Genomic DNA, 16,323 nt, shown 5'->3' on the forward strand with positions numbered 1-16,323 from the left:
CCCTGCTCACTGCTCTAACCACTAACCTACTTGCCAACTTGTAACTTGACTTGGCAGGACTTTGTTTGATCCTCCTACCTAATGGGTTCTATGTTCATTTAATTAACACTGGGCCCGACATTGAAAGTATGTTTAGTGCTGGATAAGTCCTACTTATCGAGTGGTCTGCTAAAAATCAGCGCATCAGTGACTTATCCGGCTCATTTGTGGGTGGTTCTGGGCGGTGCTATGTATCCAGTTGAGTTAATCGGATCAGCAGCAGTATTCTTTCTTATCCAGTTAAGTTAATCGGGTAAGATAGATCATCCATAGAGCTGATCTAATTTAGCTGGATTTAACTTATCCGGCTAAGTAGCGCCTTGAACGCAGATATTCAGCTGCATAGCTGTGCTGCTGAATATCTTGTAACTTAAGTTATCCGGCTACTTAGCCAGCCAGGGTTTGAATATCTACCCCACAGTGCCGATAGTACCTCAGTAGCAGCAAGAGATTGATAAAAGATTCATATACGACTCCTTTAAATGCACTATGTACTTTATTTTGGGGGGGTTGTTAGTTATTTCACCCTACTTTCTATTTGAAATGTTTATCTTGAACATATTTTGCAAATAAGCATATTTAGCGAGTAAATACTACTTGCATTTTTATCAGGGAGGGGTGCCAATTTCAGTTCTGCATAGGGCACCAATTAGCCCTGCCAGACACGTGAAAGAAAAGTCCCCGGACACATCCTCTGTCATTGTAACTGCACGCAGCAGACTGCATCCTGTCTGCACGCGCAGGTTCTCACTTTACAGGGCTACATCCGTACCTGCTTGTAAGCTCCCGGACACATCCTCTTGTCATTGTAACTGCACGCAGCAGACTGCATCCTGCCTGCACGCGCAGGTTCTCACTTCACAGGGCTACATCCGTACCTGCTTTCTTCAGGCTAGAAACATTTCAACCATGAGTGATTTTGTAAGTATCTGCATGATTTGCTTTTATTTTGGGACTGTATAAGTGCTGGATTTGAAGAGTACATATATATTGACAGATTGCAGATGCTTTTTATGTAAACTAGGTAAAAGCAGATAGATAAACATAGTAGATAACAACTAATGTGCTGAATAGATGGAAATGGGGCTTGACTGGAATCCAGAGGATTATATATACAAGAGATGCTCCTGTCCAGGATCTATAGAATTTTACACTGACAGATGGGAGAAACTACCTAGAGTTTTTAGGAGTAAATAGTGATATATGGGAAAGTCTGTGGGAAACAATGACAGCAGAGACATTTCTCCTACTGACTGGCCTCATTTATCCCCAAATTTCACTGAGCAAGAAAAGAAGTGGCTACAGAGGCATTCCTGGGGTAAGCTTAAGACAGCTGACTGTTAAATATTGGCAGGCAACCCCGGATACATAAGTAGTAGCCCTAAATATAGCTGGACAAATTTAGACAAATTTTCAGCTGAAAACCTAGCCAGTTAGGTTGAGCTGAAAATTCTGCTAAAGTTAACCAGCTACAATTAGGCAACAATTTTGTTGTTTAGTGGTGCTTTGAAAATTGAGCCCTGTGTGTCTGGGATATGTAGGATCTCAAAAAAGGCAGAACCGAACTAGAAAAAGCAGAAAGAGCAGAGAATGCACTTATGAAAAAGAAACTAAACAGGTTAGAGCTATTCAGCTTGGAGAAGAGAGGGCTAAGAGGAGTACATCAGAGGTTTATAAATACCAGTCACTTACCCTTTCAAATAATACGAAAAGAAGGGGATACTCCCTGAAAGCAACAATCAGCAGTGGGATGTAGAAGGGGTTCGGCGTGGTTCCTGGAGGAGAGGTCCAGGTAAAGAAAGCCATCGCTTATATCCCAGGGGGTGCCTTGAACCGGAGACAAGAGGCTGGGCTCCATGGTCCCTACATGACATCTCTTAGGATTAAATACAGTAGACTGCAGATGCTTTGTGTCCAGGGTCTGTAGGACTCTATTAATAGAGCTTTTTTGAAATGTATTATTCAATTTACAACTCTCTGTGGTCTGAGACACTAAAAGTTGCAGTTTTCTGTTTATGTGGTCTGTGATTCACGATGGATTTAGAAACTATGCCTTAACACAGGAATCTGTGAGGGTGAAATCCAAACTGCACACATGGCCGAGACAATATTCTTTGTCCCTATGTAATCCATGCAGTCTTTCCTGCAAAATCTCTTTTTAAATATTCACATTCTTGTAAAAGAAATAGTTATATTCCTGTGAAACAGGGTTAATGATTGAATTTGACAAAATTAGGTTTATTACAAAATATATTTTTGGACACATCTGGGTATTTCTAAAAATGCTAAAATTATTAAAAATTGTAAATATTTCATTGCAGAGATTTAAAAAAAAAAAAAAACCAAACAACCCATTAAGTTCTTTGATACATTTCATTTAACTTGAGTTAAAAAGCAGATCTCATTGATTTTCCATTTCCTTCACTATTTTTTAAATTAAGTTTTGCTACAGGAGCAGTGTAATGAAATATTAGGGATATGCATTCATTTTGTTTTGCTTTATAATTGTATGCATATATATTTATGAGCATAAAATCATTTACTTACAGAAAATTGCATGTATGTGTAACCCATCTTCTGTTAGTGTCTGACAAGGCAGGGCTCACACTCAGGCCCAGGACTTAGGGGGTCATTTATCAAAGTGCTATGTATTTTAACTACACCTTTTTCATTTGCGAAAAACTGTGCGCACTTTGCAATGTTTTCACAAATGCTGTTTTTAGTAGTTTTAAGGGAGGGGGAGAGAGAGTGAGAGAGAAAGAGAACCTAGCCATAATACCCTCATACTAGGTAGGTATTTATATCTCTCTGGGAGGCCCACCTAGTAACTCGAGGTGAGGTTTAGGTATTAGTGTACAGATTAGGGGCCACTTTGACATTCAGAGTGAGACATACAAACAGAGCAGTGGTCTCTTGTGAAGATTTGATGACCTTCGGAGTGAAGAAACTCACCCAAAGATGAGATTTGTGCAATGTTCACCCTAGATCTGATTTTTATCAACTCCCCCATCAACATAAGCAATCCCCCTTCATGCATGGCAGTACCCTGGTCTGATCACTCCCTGATTCAGACTAAACTTACTCTTCCACAAATTCCCCCTACCTTGCCCCGTCAGCCCATATCTTTCAAATATCGCAAAACCTGTTCTGTAGATACCATCACACAAGCATGCTCGGACATAGACAATCAAATTGACCTCTCGTCCCCAGATAACGCCTTCTCCACCTGGGTCAATCTCACCCTTAACATTGCCAATAAACATTGCCCACTAATAACAAAAACCGTCAACCCGAACCGTAGACATAGAAAACCCTGGTACACACCTGACCTCAAAAATCTTAAAACTCAGCTCAGAGCTGCTGAAAGGTCATGGCGCAAACACCAATCCCCCACAAACAAAACAATCTACTACCAACGCATGCATGAATATAGAAATTCCATCCTCCAAACTAAACGTGAATACTATGCCAGAAAAATACATGGTCTGCAACATAACCCCAAGGCCCTCTTCTCTATGGTTGCTGACCTGACCTCTCCCTCTCACACACAACAACCAGCAAATTCCTCTAAAAATCGTTGCAATGAGTTAGCACATTTCTTTAAAAATAAGGTCTCCCCCATCACAGCACACTTTTCTCACAATAACTGCAATATTATTCTTCCTATTTTCAGCTCTTCAGCTTCCCTCTCCTCTTTTGACTCTACTTCCTCCCTGGAAGTAGAGAACATCCTAAAAAAAATGAAACCCTCATCCCATCCCTCTGAAACTATCCCTTCCAAACTTCTACTATCTATACCCAAAGTGATCGCCAAACCTCTATCGAATATTTTTAACAGCTCCCTTGAGCATGGCACAGTCCCTAATTTTCTCAAACAAGCAGTAGTGAAACCGCTACTCAAAAAACCCAATCTTGACCCCGCCACATTGTCTAATTACAGACCTGTTTCCAACCTACCCCTCCTAGCTAAAGTCCTTGAGAAACTAGTTAACTCTCGCCTTTCCGATCACCTTGAACAAAACAATATTCTCCCGTACACCCAACATGGCTTCAGGAAGCATTTAAGTACTGAAACTTTACTGCTCTCCCTCTACGACACACTCATCAGAGGAACCGACTCCGGATCCTCTTATCTGATTGCCATGCTTGACATCTCCGCCGCATTTGTCACTGTCAATCACGCTATCCTCCTCAACATCCTCAGGAGTATTGGGATCACTGGTAATGCTCTCGCCTGGATACAATCGTATCTCCAAAATCGCTTTTTTACTGTCTTAGTGGATAACAACAAATCTGACCCCATCAGTCTCCCCCAAGGTGTGCCCCAAGGCTCTTCCCTCTCCACTACCCTCTAATACAGTGGTTCTCAACCTTTTTTCTGCCGGGACACACCTGACAGATGGTTCTCACATGCGTGACACACTGACCCATGATCGTCACAGGGCTAGATGTAAATGTACAGTTTGCATCCACGGGAACCCCCCTGATCCACAATAATGGATGTAAAGCAGAATTATGACATTCCCCGTTCAACTCACTCTACAAAAAAGATATTCTGGTTCTGGTGTCATCTCAGTAACAGCAACTCAAACTCCTTCTACTTTCAGGCTCAATAGCCCTACTTATGAAAAGACAGCAGTTTACCACCAATGCATGTCCTCTTGAGAAAACGCAACAAATAAGACTGATAAAACACTTACATGCTAGTAAAATATCTCTGTAACAGACACAGAACCGACCTAACATACTCCCAGGATCTGTAGTAATGCACATAAACTAATCCACACACAGTTACACCTGTATTATGGAATACACTCAAACAGGAGCAACCCTATCTATGAAAAGGCAACACTACAAATATTAAATCAGGCCCTAAAAACCAATACACCTCTTATTAGGAAAACAGAACTAGCAAGCAGCTATAGATCCCCACACAGAAATAATTGTAAAACTATACTAATAAGCAGAATAAATGTTTCACAACAACTATGAACAGAATAACATCCAACAATTAAAAACTCATAAAAACTATTAAAAATTCTCCAAACACCAATAAAATATTTCAAAAAAAGCAGACACATCACATAATATTAAATAATTAAAATAGCAGTCAATCAAGAAAAATAAACTTAAAAAGCCACCTTTACTTACCCCCTCCAGCAGCTTTCCTACTCCTCTTCCATGCAGGCTGTAGCACACACCAGAAGCAGCAGTAGTGGCTAAGCTCTATACTCATGGTCCTCTTCCTTAGGGCCCATGTCTCTCACACACACCATACCAGTCATGCCCCCATGACCAGTTTCTGTCTCTCACACACCAATCATCTCCCAGTCTTTGACAAACATACCAGTCACCTTCCTGAACAGTTTCTCTCATGCCATACACACACAGACAGGCTTCCCACTCCCGTGTTCCACTTACATATATGGGCTTCTCACTCTCATAATCACTTTCTCTTTCTCACATACACTCACCAGTCTCTCACTCCCATGCTTGTTCTCTCCACATGCACAGGCTTCTCATTCCCATAATCACTTTCTTTCTCTCCCACATACACACACACCAGTCACCTGATCTCTCTCATGCATACACACACAGGCTTCCCACTCCCATGTTCTCTTTCAGGTATACAGGCTTCTCTCTCCCATGCTGTATCTCACACACTCCCAGCTTTCTCACTCCCATGCTCACTCTTCACATGTACAGGCTTCTTATTCCCATAATCAATTTCTTTCTCTCTCTCACATACACGCAAACACACACCAGTCACCTGATCTCTCTCATGCATATACACACACACATAGGCTTCCCACTCTCATGTTCTCTTTCAGATATACAGGCTTCTCACTCCCATGCTGTGTCTCACACACACACAGGCTTCTCACTCCCATGCCCACTCTTCACCTGCACAGGCTTCTCATTCCCATAATCACTTTCTCTCTCTCTCTCTCACACACACCCGTCACCTGATCTCTCTCATGCATACACACACACACAGGCTTCCCACTTCCATGTTCTGTCTTACATACACAGGCTTCTCCCTCCCATGCTGTGTCTCACACACACCCAGGTTCTCACTCCCATGCTCACTCTCTTCACATGCACAGGCTTCTCATTCCCATAATCACTTTCTCTGTTACACACACACACACCCAGTCTCTCTCTCATTTCCATGCTCGCTCTCCACGTGCACAGGCTTCTCATTCCCTGAATCACATTCTCTCTCTCACATTCACATAACACACCAGTCACACTGTCACCTTACCAACCAGTCTCTCTCATATACATGCACACACACAGGCTTCCCACTCCCATGCTCTCTCTGTCATAATCAGGCTTCTCACTCCCATGCTTTCTTTCACATACACCCCCACAACACCAGGCTTCTTACTCCCATGCTCTCTCACATACCCAGATTTCTCACTTCCATGCTTTTTCTCTCTCTCTCTCTCTCACACACACACATCCCTGACTGTCTCACACTCTCACATACACATCAGTCATCTCCTTGAGCAGTCACTTTCATTGTCTCTCACATATACACATACATCAGCTCTCTGACCAGTTTCTCTCAATCACACACATACTCTCGATCAAATACATTCTCTCACTTACACACAGGCTCTCAATCACACACATTCTCTCACTTACACACAGGCTGGCTGGCTGCTTCTCTCTCTTTCTGTCACTCACTTCCTCTCCCCCCCCCCCCAGCACAAACGGTAGCTGCTCCTCCAGCCCCCGCAGGCCAAGAAGGAAGAATTCCATCGATCGCGGGAGGCTCATGCTGCTCTCTCCTTTCCCTTCCGCTTTCTCCCCCAGAGCAGGAAGATCAGCTGCCTCTCCTGCTGCCACCGGACTCCTGCTATCTTCGGGCGTCCGAACTTTCTGTCGGGGGGGGGGATAGAGGAAGCGCAGCGCACAACGTCCGCTTCCTCCCTCCCCCCCCCCCCCCAAGCAGGAAGATCGGCGGACCATACGGCCTGACGCCCGAAGATAGCAGGAGGCCGGTGGCAGCAGGAGAGGCAGCTGATCTTCCTGCTTTGGGGGAGAAAGCGGAAGCTGTGCGCGACGCTTCCGCTCCCCCACCCCAAGCAGGAAGATCGACGGACCATACGGCCCGACGCCCGAAGATAGCAGGAGAACGGGTGGCAGCAGGAGAGGCTGCTGATCTTCCTGCATTGGGGGGAGGAAGCGGAAGCTGCACGCGGCGCTTCCGCTCCCCCCCCCCCCCGAACAGGAAGACCGGTTGGCCATACGGCCGCAGCAGCGCTTCCCCATGTGTGCCGTGATGGCGCGCGAGGCGTGGGTTCTCTTGCGGCACGGCCTTTCTTCTTCCCGCGCACCACTTCCTGTTCCGGGTCTGGGGGGGGGGGGGGGGAATGCAGGCGCGGGAAGAAGAAAAGGCCAGCCGCGGATGCCACAACTTTTTTTTTTTTTGCACCGCTGCCATTCCCGCTGGGCTTGAACGTGCTGATAGCCCGGCGGCAATGGCAGCAGGGAAGAATGAGCAGCGGGAGGGACCGGGAGCCACGCGACACACCTGCGGTGCTTGGCGACACACTAGTGTGTCGCGGCGCACCGGTTGAGAACCGCTGCTCTAATATATACATGCTTCCCCTTACCACTCTTCTCACCAACCTTCACATCAAGCATTTCATTTATGCTGACGATGTGCAAATCATATTCCCCTTTTCTGACTCCCTCCAAACTGCTCTACAAAACTGGGAATCCTGCCTTTCCTCCATCAACCAACTCCTCACAGACATGCACCTGGCTCTAAACCCCAACAAGACTGAGCTATTAATCATCTCTAATAAGCAGCCGCCTCCAGCCATCCCACTTGCATATGCATCTACCACTTTCCCCGCGCACATTCGCAGTTTAGGTGTCATCATTGATAATCATCTTACTTTTAAACCATTCATTAAATCTATTATAAAGGAATGCTATTTTAAGCTACAAACGATAAAAAAACTCAGACCCCTGCTACACTTTTCTGACTTCCGTACAGTACTTCAGTCTATTATCCTGTCTAAAATAGACTACTGTAAGGCACTCTTCCTTGGAATCCCCGCAACACACACCAAACCGTTACAACTATTACAAAACGCCGCCGCTCGTATACTGTCAAACTCCAAAAAACGAGAATATATCACTCCCACACTTATCGAACTACATTGGCTACCAATACACTCACGAATACTCTATAAAGCACTCTCCCTCATCCATAAAAGTCTGTTAAACTCAAACCTCAATTGGATCAACCCCCCTCTCCTCCCCCGTACCTCCAATAGACCCACCCGCCCAGCCCTCCAAGGAACCTTACGTCCCCAATCCATCAAATCATTCAAACTCTCCTCCACTATTAAGCAGAGCTTTTTCACTCGCCGGCCCCACCATATGGAACTCCTTGCCTCATGATATATGCATGGAGACCTCCACTCCCAAATTCAAAAAAAAGCTGAAAACTTGGCTTTTCCAGCAAGCCTACCCCATGTCACCTGCACCTACATAAAAATTCCACTGTGAATCATCCACCTATCTCTAACTAAGAATGCTTTATGACCGCTGATTCTTGTACATTGTAAATTATGTTAAAGTTGTTGTATTTATTTATTGATTTTGTTATGCCTGTCAGTTTTATCCACTTTCCCTGTGAATTGTATTCTTCGGTTACTTGTAAGGGCTCCGCCCAAAAGTTTTTGTTTTTTGTGAACCGATACGATGTGCGAACGGCTATCGGTATAGAAGAGACTTTAATTAAATAAATAAATAAATGTTCTCTCAACCTAGCTTGATGGACTCTCTACCTGGGTAACATCAATCTAGGTTGAGAGAACATTGCACAAATCTCATCTTTGGGCGAGTTTCCTTACTCCGAAGGTCATCAAATCTTCACAAGAGAGCACTACTCTGTTCGTACGTCTCACTCTGAATGTCAAAGTGGCCCCTAACCCCTACACTAATACCTAAATCTCACCTCGAGTTACTAGGTGGGCCTCCCATAGAGATATAAATATATATCTAGTATGAAGGCATCATGGCTAGTGTATCTCTCTCTCTCCCTCTCTCCCCATGCTGTTTGATAATTTGTTTTCCTTGACACCTTACGATAGGGACTTACTCTTCTGAGGCTGATATAGCAGAGAACACACCTCCATGCTGTTTGCTGGAGGCAGTCCCTAGTAGACTTCTACCCAAGCTGATCTTTAGCAGGACTGCCCTACTCTGGTTAAATACTAAGAATTCAAATGAATTTAACAAAACTGAGAATTGCCCCTGGAGGACACATTCAGCTCCCTGGGGCTGGGGTATCCTGACCCATAAATTTAGGTTATACCAGTGGTCATTTTGGCTTCCTCCATGCCGAGAACAATATAGGCTCAGCTAGATAGCAGGACATGAAAAGTAAACATACCCTAAATCGTGAACATGTCCCTTCTCTCAGAAATTAATGAATTTAAGGAAAAGAAAGAAACATATTTTCTCTTTTTTTTTTTTTTTAGTCTATATATATTTTTCCCAAATGATAAGAACATAAGAAATTGCCATGCTGGGTGAGACCAAGGGTCCATCAAGCCCAGCATCCTGTTTCCAACAGAGGCCAATCCAGGCCATAAGAATCTGGCAAGTACCCAAACACTAAGAAGATCCCATACTACTGATGCAATTAATAGCAGTGGCTATTCCCTAAGTAAACTTGATTAATAGCAGTTAATGGACTTCTCTTCCAAGAACTTATCCAAACCTTTTTTGAACCCAGCTACACTAACTGCACTAACCACATCCTCTGGCAACAAATTCCAGAGCTTTATTGTGCATTGAGTAAAAAAGAACTTTCTCCGATTAGTCTTAAATGTGCTTCTTGCTAACTTCATGGAATGCCCCCTAGTCCTTTCTATTATCCAAAAGTGTAAATAACCAATGCACATCCACTCGTTCAAGACCCCTTCGCCTGTAGAGGCTGAGAGCTTAGGGAAAAGGAACAGAAAAACAGAAACAAAGTGGAGGATATATTTTCCTCTAACTGCCAGTAGGAGCTAAATTTCCTCCAACCTGGAGGATGGGTGCATATGAGCAGCATCTCTCGCACTGCCCGACTACAGCTTCAGCTTTTGTGGTGTTTTTGCAGTCGCTGTGCCTCCAAAATGAAAGGGTAGAGTATGGGTGTTTCCCTTGGCACCCCCTCCCTCAGGTCCGTGTACTTTCACAGAGCTCGCTAGCCTCTACCCCTTGCCAGGGAACGGGGCCCCTGCTGACAGATTCAGAAGAGGAGCCTCCGTCTCGTCTGGGGAAATATCTTTAAGTCCCCCGGAGCTAAGGCCACCTCCGGCACACTCCTCCCTTTCTCCTCCGGGCTTGGCACTCACAGCCACGGGAGCGGAACCTCCGAAAGCTGTGGTAGAGGGAGTTGCCTCCGATGGTGTGTTTGGCATTGATAGCGAGGAGTGTGGGTTGTTCTGACAATTCTGCTATCGCTCAGGCAGCTCTCCCTAGTGGAGTTGAGTCTATTTCGACTTCTACGTTCTCTACACAATCTTTAATGTCTGAGCGTTTACCTCTACCATCCCTCCCCAAACTGGCCGTGGTGACATTGGACTCTCTGTGGGAATGGTGGCTCAGCTGGGCCCTGCTCTTCAACAATGTTCCTTACAATTTAATCAGATTTCTTTAAACGGGACGCTCTAACCCTGGATCATAATTCCCAACTAACAGACCATACTAACAGGATTCAAAATCTAGAGGACCAAGTGCAATCAGCTCAGAATTTGCAAGCAACATTAGTCCAGGAAGGTCTGATTCTGAACAGGGAAGTTGAGTTTGTTGAAAATCGTCTAAGACGTTTAAATTTAAGGTTTTCGAACTTTCCAAGGCCAGCTGGTGAACAGCCATGGAAGTACATGACTGAGATATTACATATTTCTTCAGAAAGCATTCCTTTATTTAATAAAGTATATTTTCTACATTTTTCATGAGCAAGAGAGAATGAGGCACACCACACCTTTTGGATTTAGGGAACTGAAATGAATTCTTGGAATCTTCAACCACCGAGACCTTTGAAAGAGCAGCGTTTCTGGTATCATTTATCTGTGAGCAAGACTTAGGCTTGGTCAGGCGTAATGATTTCCAGTATATAGAAACATAGAAACATAGAAATGACGGCAGAAGAAGACCAAACGGCCCATCCAGTCTGCCCAGCAAGCTTCACACATTTTTTCTCTCATACTTATCTGTTTCTCTTAGCTCTTTGTTCTATTCCCCTTCCACCCCCACCATTAATGTAGAGAGCAGTGATGGAGCTGCATCCAAGTGAAATATCTAGCTTGATTAGTTAGGGGTAGTAGGGGTAGTAACCGCCGCAATAAGCAAGCTACACCCATGCTTATTTGTTTTACCCAGACTATGTTATACAGCCATTATTGGTTGTTTCTTCTCCCCTGCCGTTGAAGCAGGGAGCTATGCTGGATATGCGTGAAGTATCAGTCTTCTCCCATGCTGTTGAAGCAGAGAGCCATGCTGGATGTGCATCGAAAGTGAAGTATCAGGCACATTTGGTTTGGGGTAGTAACCGCCGTAACAAGCCAGCTACTCCCCGCTTTGTGAGTGTGAACCCTTTTTTCTTCTCCCCTGCCATTGAAGCAGAGAGCTCTGCTGGATGTGTGTAGTATCAGTTTTTCTTCTCCCCTGCCGTTGAAGCAGAGAGCTCTGCTGGATGTGTGTAGTATCAGTTTTTCTTCTCCCCTGCCGTTGAAGCAGAGAGCTATGCTGTATATGCATTGAAATTGAAGTATCAGGCTTATTTGGTTTGGGGTAGTAACCGCCGTAACAAGCCAGCTACTCCCCTCTTTGTGAGTGCAAATCCTTTATTCCACATTTCCTCTTCCTGTTGAAGCTAGAACGATGTTGGAGTCACAGTAAGCATGTGTACGTTTATTGAATAAGGGTATTGTCTCCAGGCAGTAGCCATCATTCTGGCGAGTCACCCACTCTTCATTGGCGGCCTCTTGACTTTATGGATCCACAGTGTTTATCCCACGCCCCTTTGAAGTCCTTCACAGTTCTGGTCTTCACCACATCCTCCGGAAGGGCATTCCAGGCATCCACCACCCTCTCCGTGAAGAAATACTTCCTGACATTGTTATATTATATTTTATATAATATATGTTATATAATATATGATATATATATATAATATATATAATATATGTTATATAATATATTGTTATATATTATATGGGAGTTAATTTCATGGGTCAGCTCGTTCAAATGTTTCCTGATCTGGCCAAAGCCACTTAAGAGAGGAGAAAAGGTTCCCTATCTTTACGTCAGGAGACCCAATCTCTTGGAACGTCTTTTCAACTAAGATATCCTTCTACTGTAAATGTATTGTAAAGCTTAACAAGGATTCTTACATATTTTTTTAATTCCTGAACAACTTAAATTGTTTCTTGATTCTCGTAAAAGGCTGCTTCCATCCTCTTCCCCTAACGAGAGCCCTCTAACTTAGGATACAAATAGGGTAGGACACACATGTCACAGCTATTTTATTTTCTTTATCTTGTTTCTTATTTTGTGCTCCTCCTATGGACTCCCCCCCTCCCCAATTTGATTTGTGGTCTATATATTAATAATGTCTTTCTTTTAAAAAGATTAATGTTTTTCTGTGCAAAGATATTAATGCTTTGTAATTGTGGTAAATTAATACAAATAAAATAAAATAAATTCTGCCAATCAATCCTCACAACAGGGATATAAAAAAGCGGGAGCATGACCGTGAGGTACTTAGTCTGAATGAGCCTGTCCGTCTCCTCCATGTCTGGTGAAGGAGTGCACAGATGTGTTCAGAAGGCAGCGTTTACATGGAACAATACCAGATGTGTCCACTTGAGGGAGCACCTGATACCTGCACAGCCTTTAAACCTAAGAACTTCCACATTTTATCACAAAACATTTAAAACAATTCCCCACATGAACTCATTCTCCATATTCACTTTTACACACTCTTTCTTTTCCATAGTTGTTCATCACTAACACTTCTTTTTACTGAAACACACTCACAGGGCACTGAATAGTGTCCCGACGAGGCAGTGGCAAAATCAAATGAAGGCCACCAACTAACCAGACTATATATGGGATTAACACCATCAAGAGGGAAGCACATGGGTCCCAATTCACATGCAGTTTCCATTCCTAATAGTAAAAGTTACGTAGGTGAACCCTTTGGCTGAGGCAGGACAGAACGCCCTCCGAAGACAACCCCCGAGGTTCTGCCGTCCGCAGGCGGATAGCAGGGCAGGGCAGGTCGCAGCAGTGGGAGCGGCGTCCAGGAGGCGATCCAGGCAGGCAGGCAGTGAACAGGTGGCAGGCAAAGAATATCCAAAGGCGTCAGACAGGAACGCACCTGTAGCTGTGGCATCGGTTCCAGGCTGAGCTGCCCTTCAGTAAGAGGAAACCGCGGGGATCGACTTAACCACGGCGTTGCGGCAATAGTCAGTCGGGCGCTTCTTGTGGGAACCAACATTGATGAATCTGTCCGGGTGGGCCGGGCCCCTGCAGGAGGTGGACCGCAATGGGCAACACTATAGCAACACCAAAATATACCATAACCTTTTATTCTTCCTCGCGAAAAACTCTGTAGCATCTGTCCACACTGAATGGCTCCTCAGTTCCTTAGATTAAGGAACAGAGTATTCTTTTTCCATTCACCAAAAGTTAGTTATTAGAGCTCCAACAAATTAGAAGAACAGGATGCCAGGTGCTCTTTATAAACGCAAGAAAACAAAATTACGGAGGAGTTTGGATCCTGGATGCAGAAAACCCACATAGGAGGAGGAAAGATTAATCATTTAAGATTCTGATTTTAAAATAAAACTAAGTGTGCTGATCAAGGGTCTACAGTCGGTGTTTTCCAGCACTCTGGCGGCAGTCAAACTCGGCGATTTCTAAGATCTGGGGGTTTTAGTTTCAAGGAGATGGAGTGTCCCTTTAATTCAGGGGCTTTCTCATTCTAGTGTAATGGGCCTAAATCACATTCAGGCACTCATTTAGCCTCTGGGATATGAATATCATCCCTAACATAGTAATGACGGCAGAAAAAGAGCAAAATGGTCCATCTAGTCTGCCCAGCAAGCTTCCCAAGGTAGTAACTCTCGCTCCGTGCAGGTTACCCCCATGTTTCTGTTAAGGGCAGTAACTGCCGCTCCGTGCAGGTTACCCCCATGTTTCTGTTAAGGGTAGTAACTCTCGCTCCGTGCAGGTTACCCCCATGTTTATGTTAAGGGTAGTAACTGCTGCTCCCTGCAGGTTACCCCCATGTTTATGTTAAGGGTAGTAACTGCCGCTCCCTGCAGGTTACCCCCATGTTTCTGTTAAGGGCAGTAACTGCCGCTCCCTGCAGGTTACCCCCATGTTTCTGTTAAGGGTAGTAACTCTCACTCCGTGCAGGTTACCCCCATGTTTATGTTAAGGGTAGTAACTGCTGCTCCCTGCAGGTTACCCCCATGTTTATGTTAAGGGTAGTAACTGCCGCTCTGTGCAGGTTACCCCCATGTTTCTGTTAAGGGCAGTACTTGCTGCTCCGTGCAGGTTATCCCCATGTTTCTGTTAAGGGCAGTACTTGCTGCTCCCTGCAGGTTACCCCCATGTTTCTGTTAAGGGCAGTACCTGCCGCTCCGTGCAGGTTACCCCCATGTTTCTGTTAAGGGCAGTACCTGCCGCTCCGTGCAGGTTACCCCCATGTTTCTGTTAAGGGCAGTAACTGCCGCTCTGTGCAGGTTACCCCCATGTTTCTGTTAAGGGCAGTAACTGCCGCTCCGTGCAGGTTACCCCCATGTTTCTGTTAAGGGCAGTAACTGCCGCTCTGTGCAGGTTACCCCCATGTTTCTGTTAAGGGTAGTAACTGCCTCTCTGTGCAGGTTACCCCCATGTTTCTGTTAAGGGCAGTACCTGCCGCTCCGTGCAGGTTACCCCCATGTTTCTGTTAAGGGCAGTAACTGCCGCTCCGTGCAGGTTACCCCCATGTTTCTGTTAAGGGCAGTACCTGCTGCTCCGTGCAGGTTACCCCCATGTTTCTGTTAAGGGTAGTAACTGCCGCTCCGTGCAGGTTACCCCCATGTTTCTGTTAAGGGCAGTACCTGCTGCTCCGTGCAGGTTACCCCCATGTTTCTGTTAAGGGTAGTAACTGTCGCTCCGTGAGAGTCAGAGAGGCCAGAAATGTTGTAGTGAAACTGAAAGGTGACAAGGAGCAATATGTGGAGAGTATTGAATACATGGCAGAAATATTAAACAAATATATCAGTTTGACATTCACTAAAGAAAACCCTGGAGAAAGACCTTTGCTGATTAACAAGGCCATAGATGAGGATGCAGTAGAGAAAAAACCTTTCACTGGGAGGAGTAAGAATAGTTCTCAAGGTCCCTGAGACGAGAAAATAGTTTACAAAGCTCTTGAAACAAGCAGGGAGCAAGCAATAAGACACTGTCCTTTCCCTTAGAGGAAAGCAAAGCCCTTCCAGCAATCAGGCACAACTGCAATAGTCACCAAGATCCTACTCTCTAGTCAGTGTCAGGATCAGGTTCAGAGTGCTGATGGACATTTGGTCTGATACTTATTCTGGTCCCTACTTCTCAGATGGTAGATGATGATTCTGTCCTCTTTGGAACTCCTGAGTCCTTCTTTCCATTTTCTTCAGACAATCAGAATGGGACTAGACAAACCTGAGATGTATTGAATCTCTTATAATATAATCATTCATTTATTTATTTATTTATTTATTTTTAATTTTTATATACCGAAGTTCTTATAGGGACTACAAATCACTCCGGTTTACATAAAACGAAGAACTGCTCAACAGAGAGCGGAGCTTTACATGGAACAGTAATCACATACAACAGAAAATAGGGAAAGAGATGTGAATTCATTTGAAATGAATGGGTCACGTATATTTTCATTTCATGCACCCTGAAACAAATGGAGGGTGTAACAAATTTAAATAAAAATTTTCATCTAATTTGTTTATGTTTCCCACTCAAGTCTATGGCTGTCCTAGGCAAACAAACTATAGATGCAGGATCTAAATGGAAACTACCAGCTCTTGCCTGCATGACTTCAAAGCCTCCTGTGAGCCAAGGTGTCAAGAAGACAGGGCAGAGAACAAATCATGTTGAAGCATGCAGGGGTAGCTCAAGGCAAGCCACACATTTTACTTTAAGAAATTAGCGCCTACCCAAAGGCTGGCGTTAATTTCTGCCAGCGCCAGGGAAGTGCACAGAAAAGCAGTA

The 16,323-nt window shown here is 44.4% G+C and overlaps 1 protein-coding gene across 1 annotated transcript in view; it reads left to right on the forward strand.

Annotated features, from left to right (window-relative positions):
- The first annotated feature begins 901 nt into the window (after nt 1–901).
- Nucleotides 902–16,323, forward strand: part of CXCR3 (C-X-C motif chemokine receptor 3) — a 28,736-nt gene continuing 13,314 nt past the window's right edge. The window contains exon 1 of the mRNA XM_029577258.1: nt 902–960. Within this exon, the coding sequence (XP_029433118.1) occupies nt 949–960 (12 nt within the window). The 5' untranslated portion in view covers nt 902–948. The remainder of the gene's footprint in view (nt 961–16,323) is intronic.

Source organism: Rhinatrema bivittatum, chromosome 14 (assembly GCF_901001135.1).
Source record: "Rhinatrema bivittatum chromosome 14, aRhiBiv1.1, whole genome shotgun sequence".
Lineage (NCBI taxonomy): Eukaryota > Metazoa > Chordata > Amphibia > Gymnophiona > Rhinatrematidae > Rhinatrema > Rhinatrema bivittatum.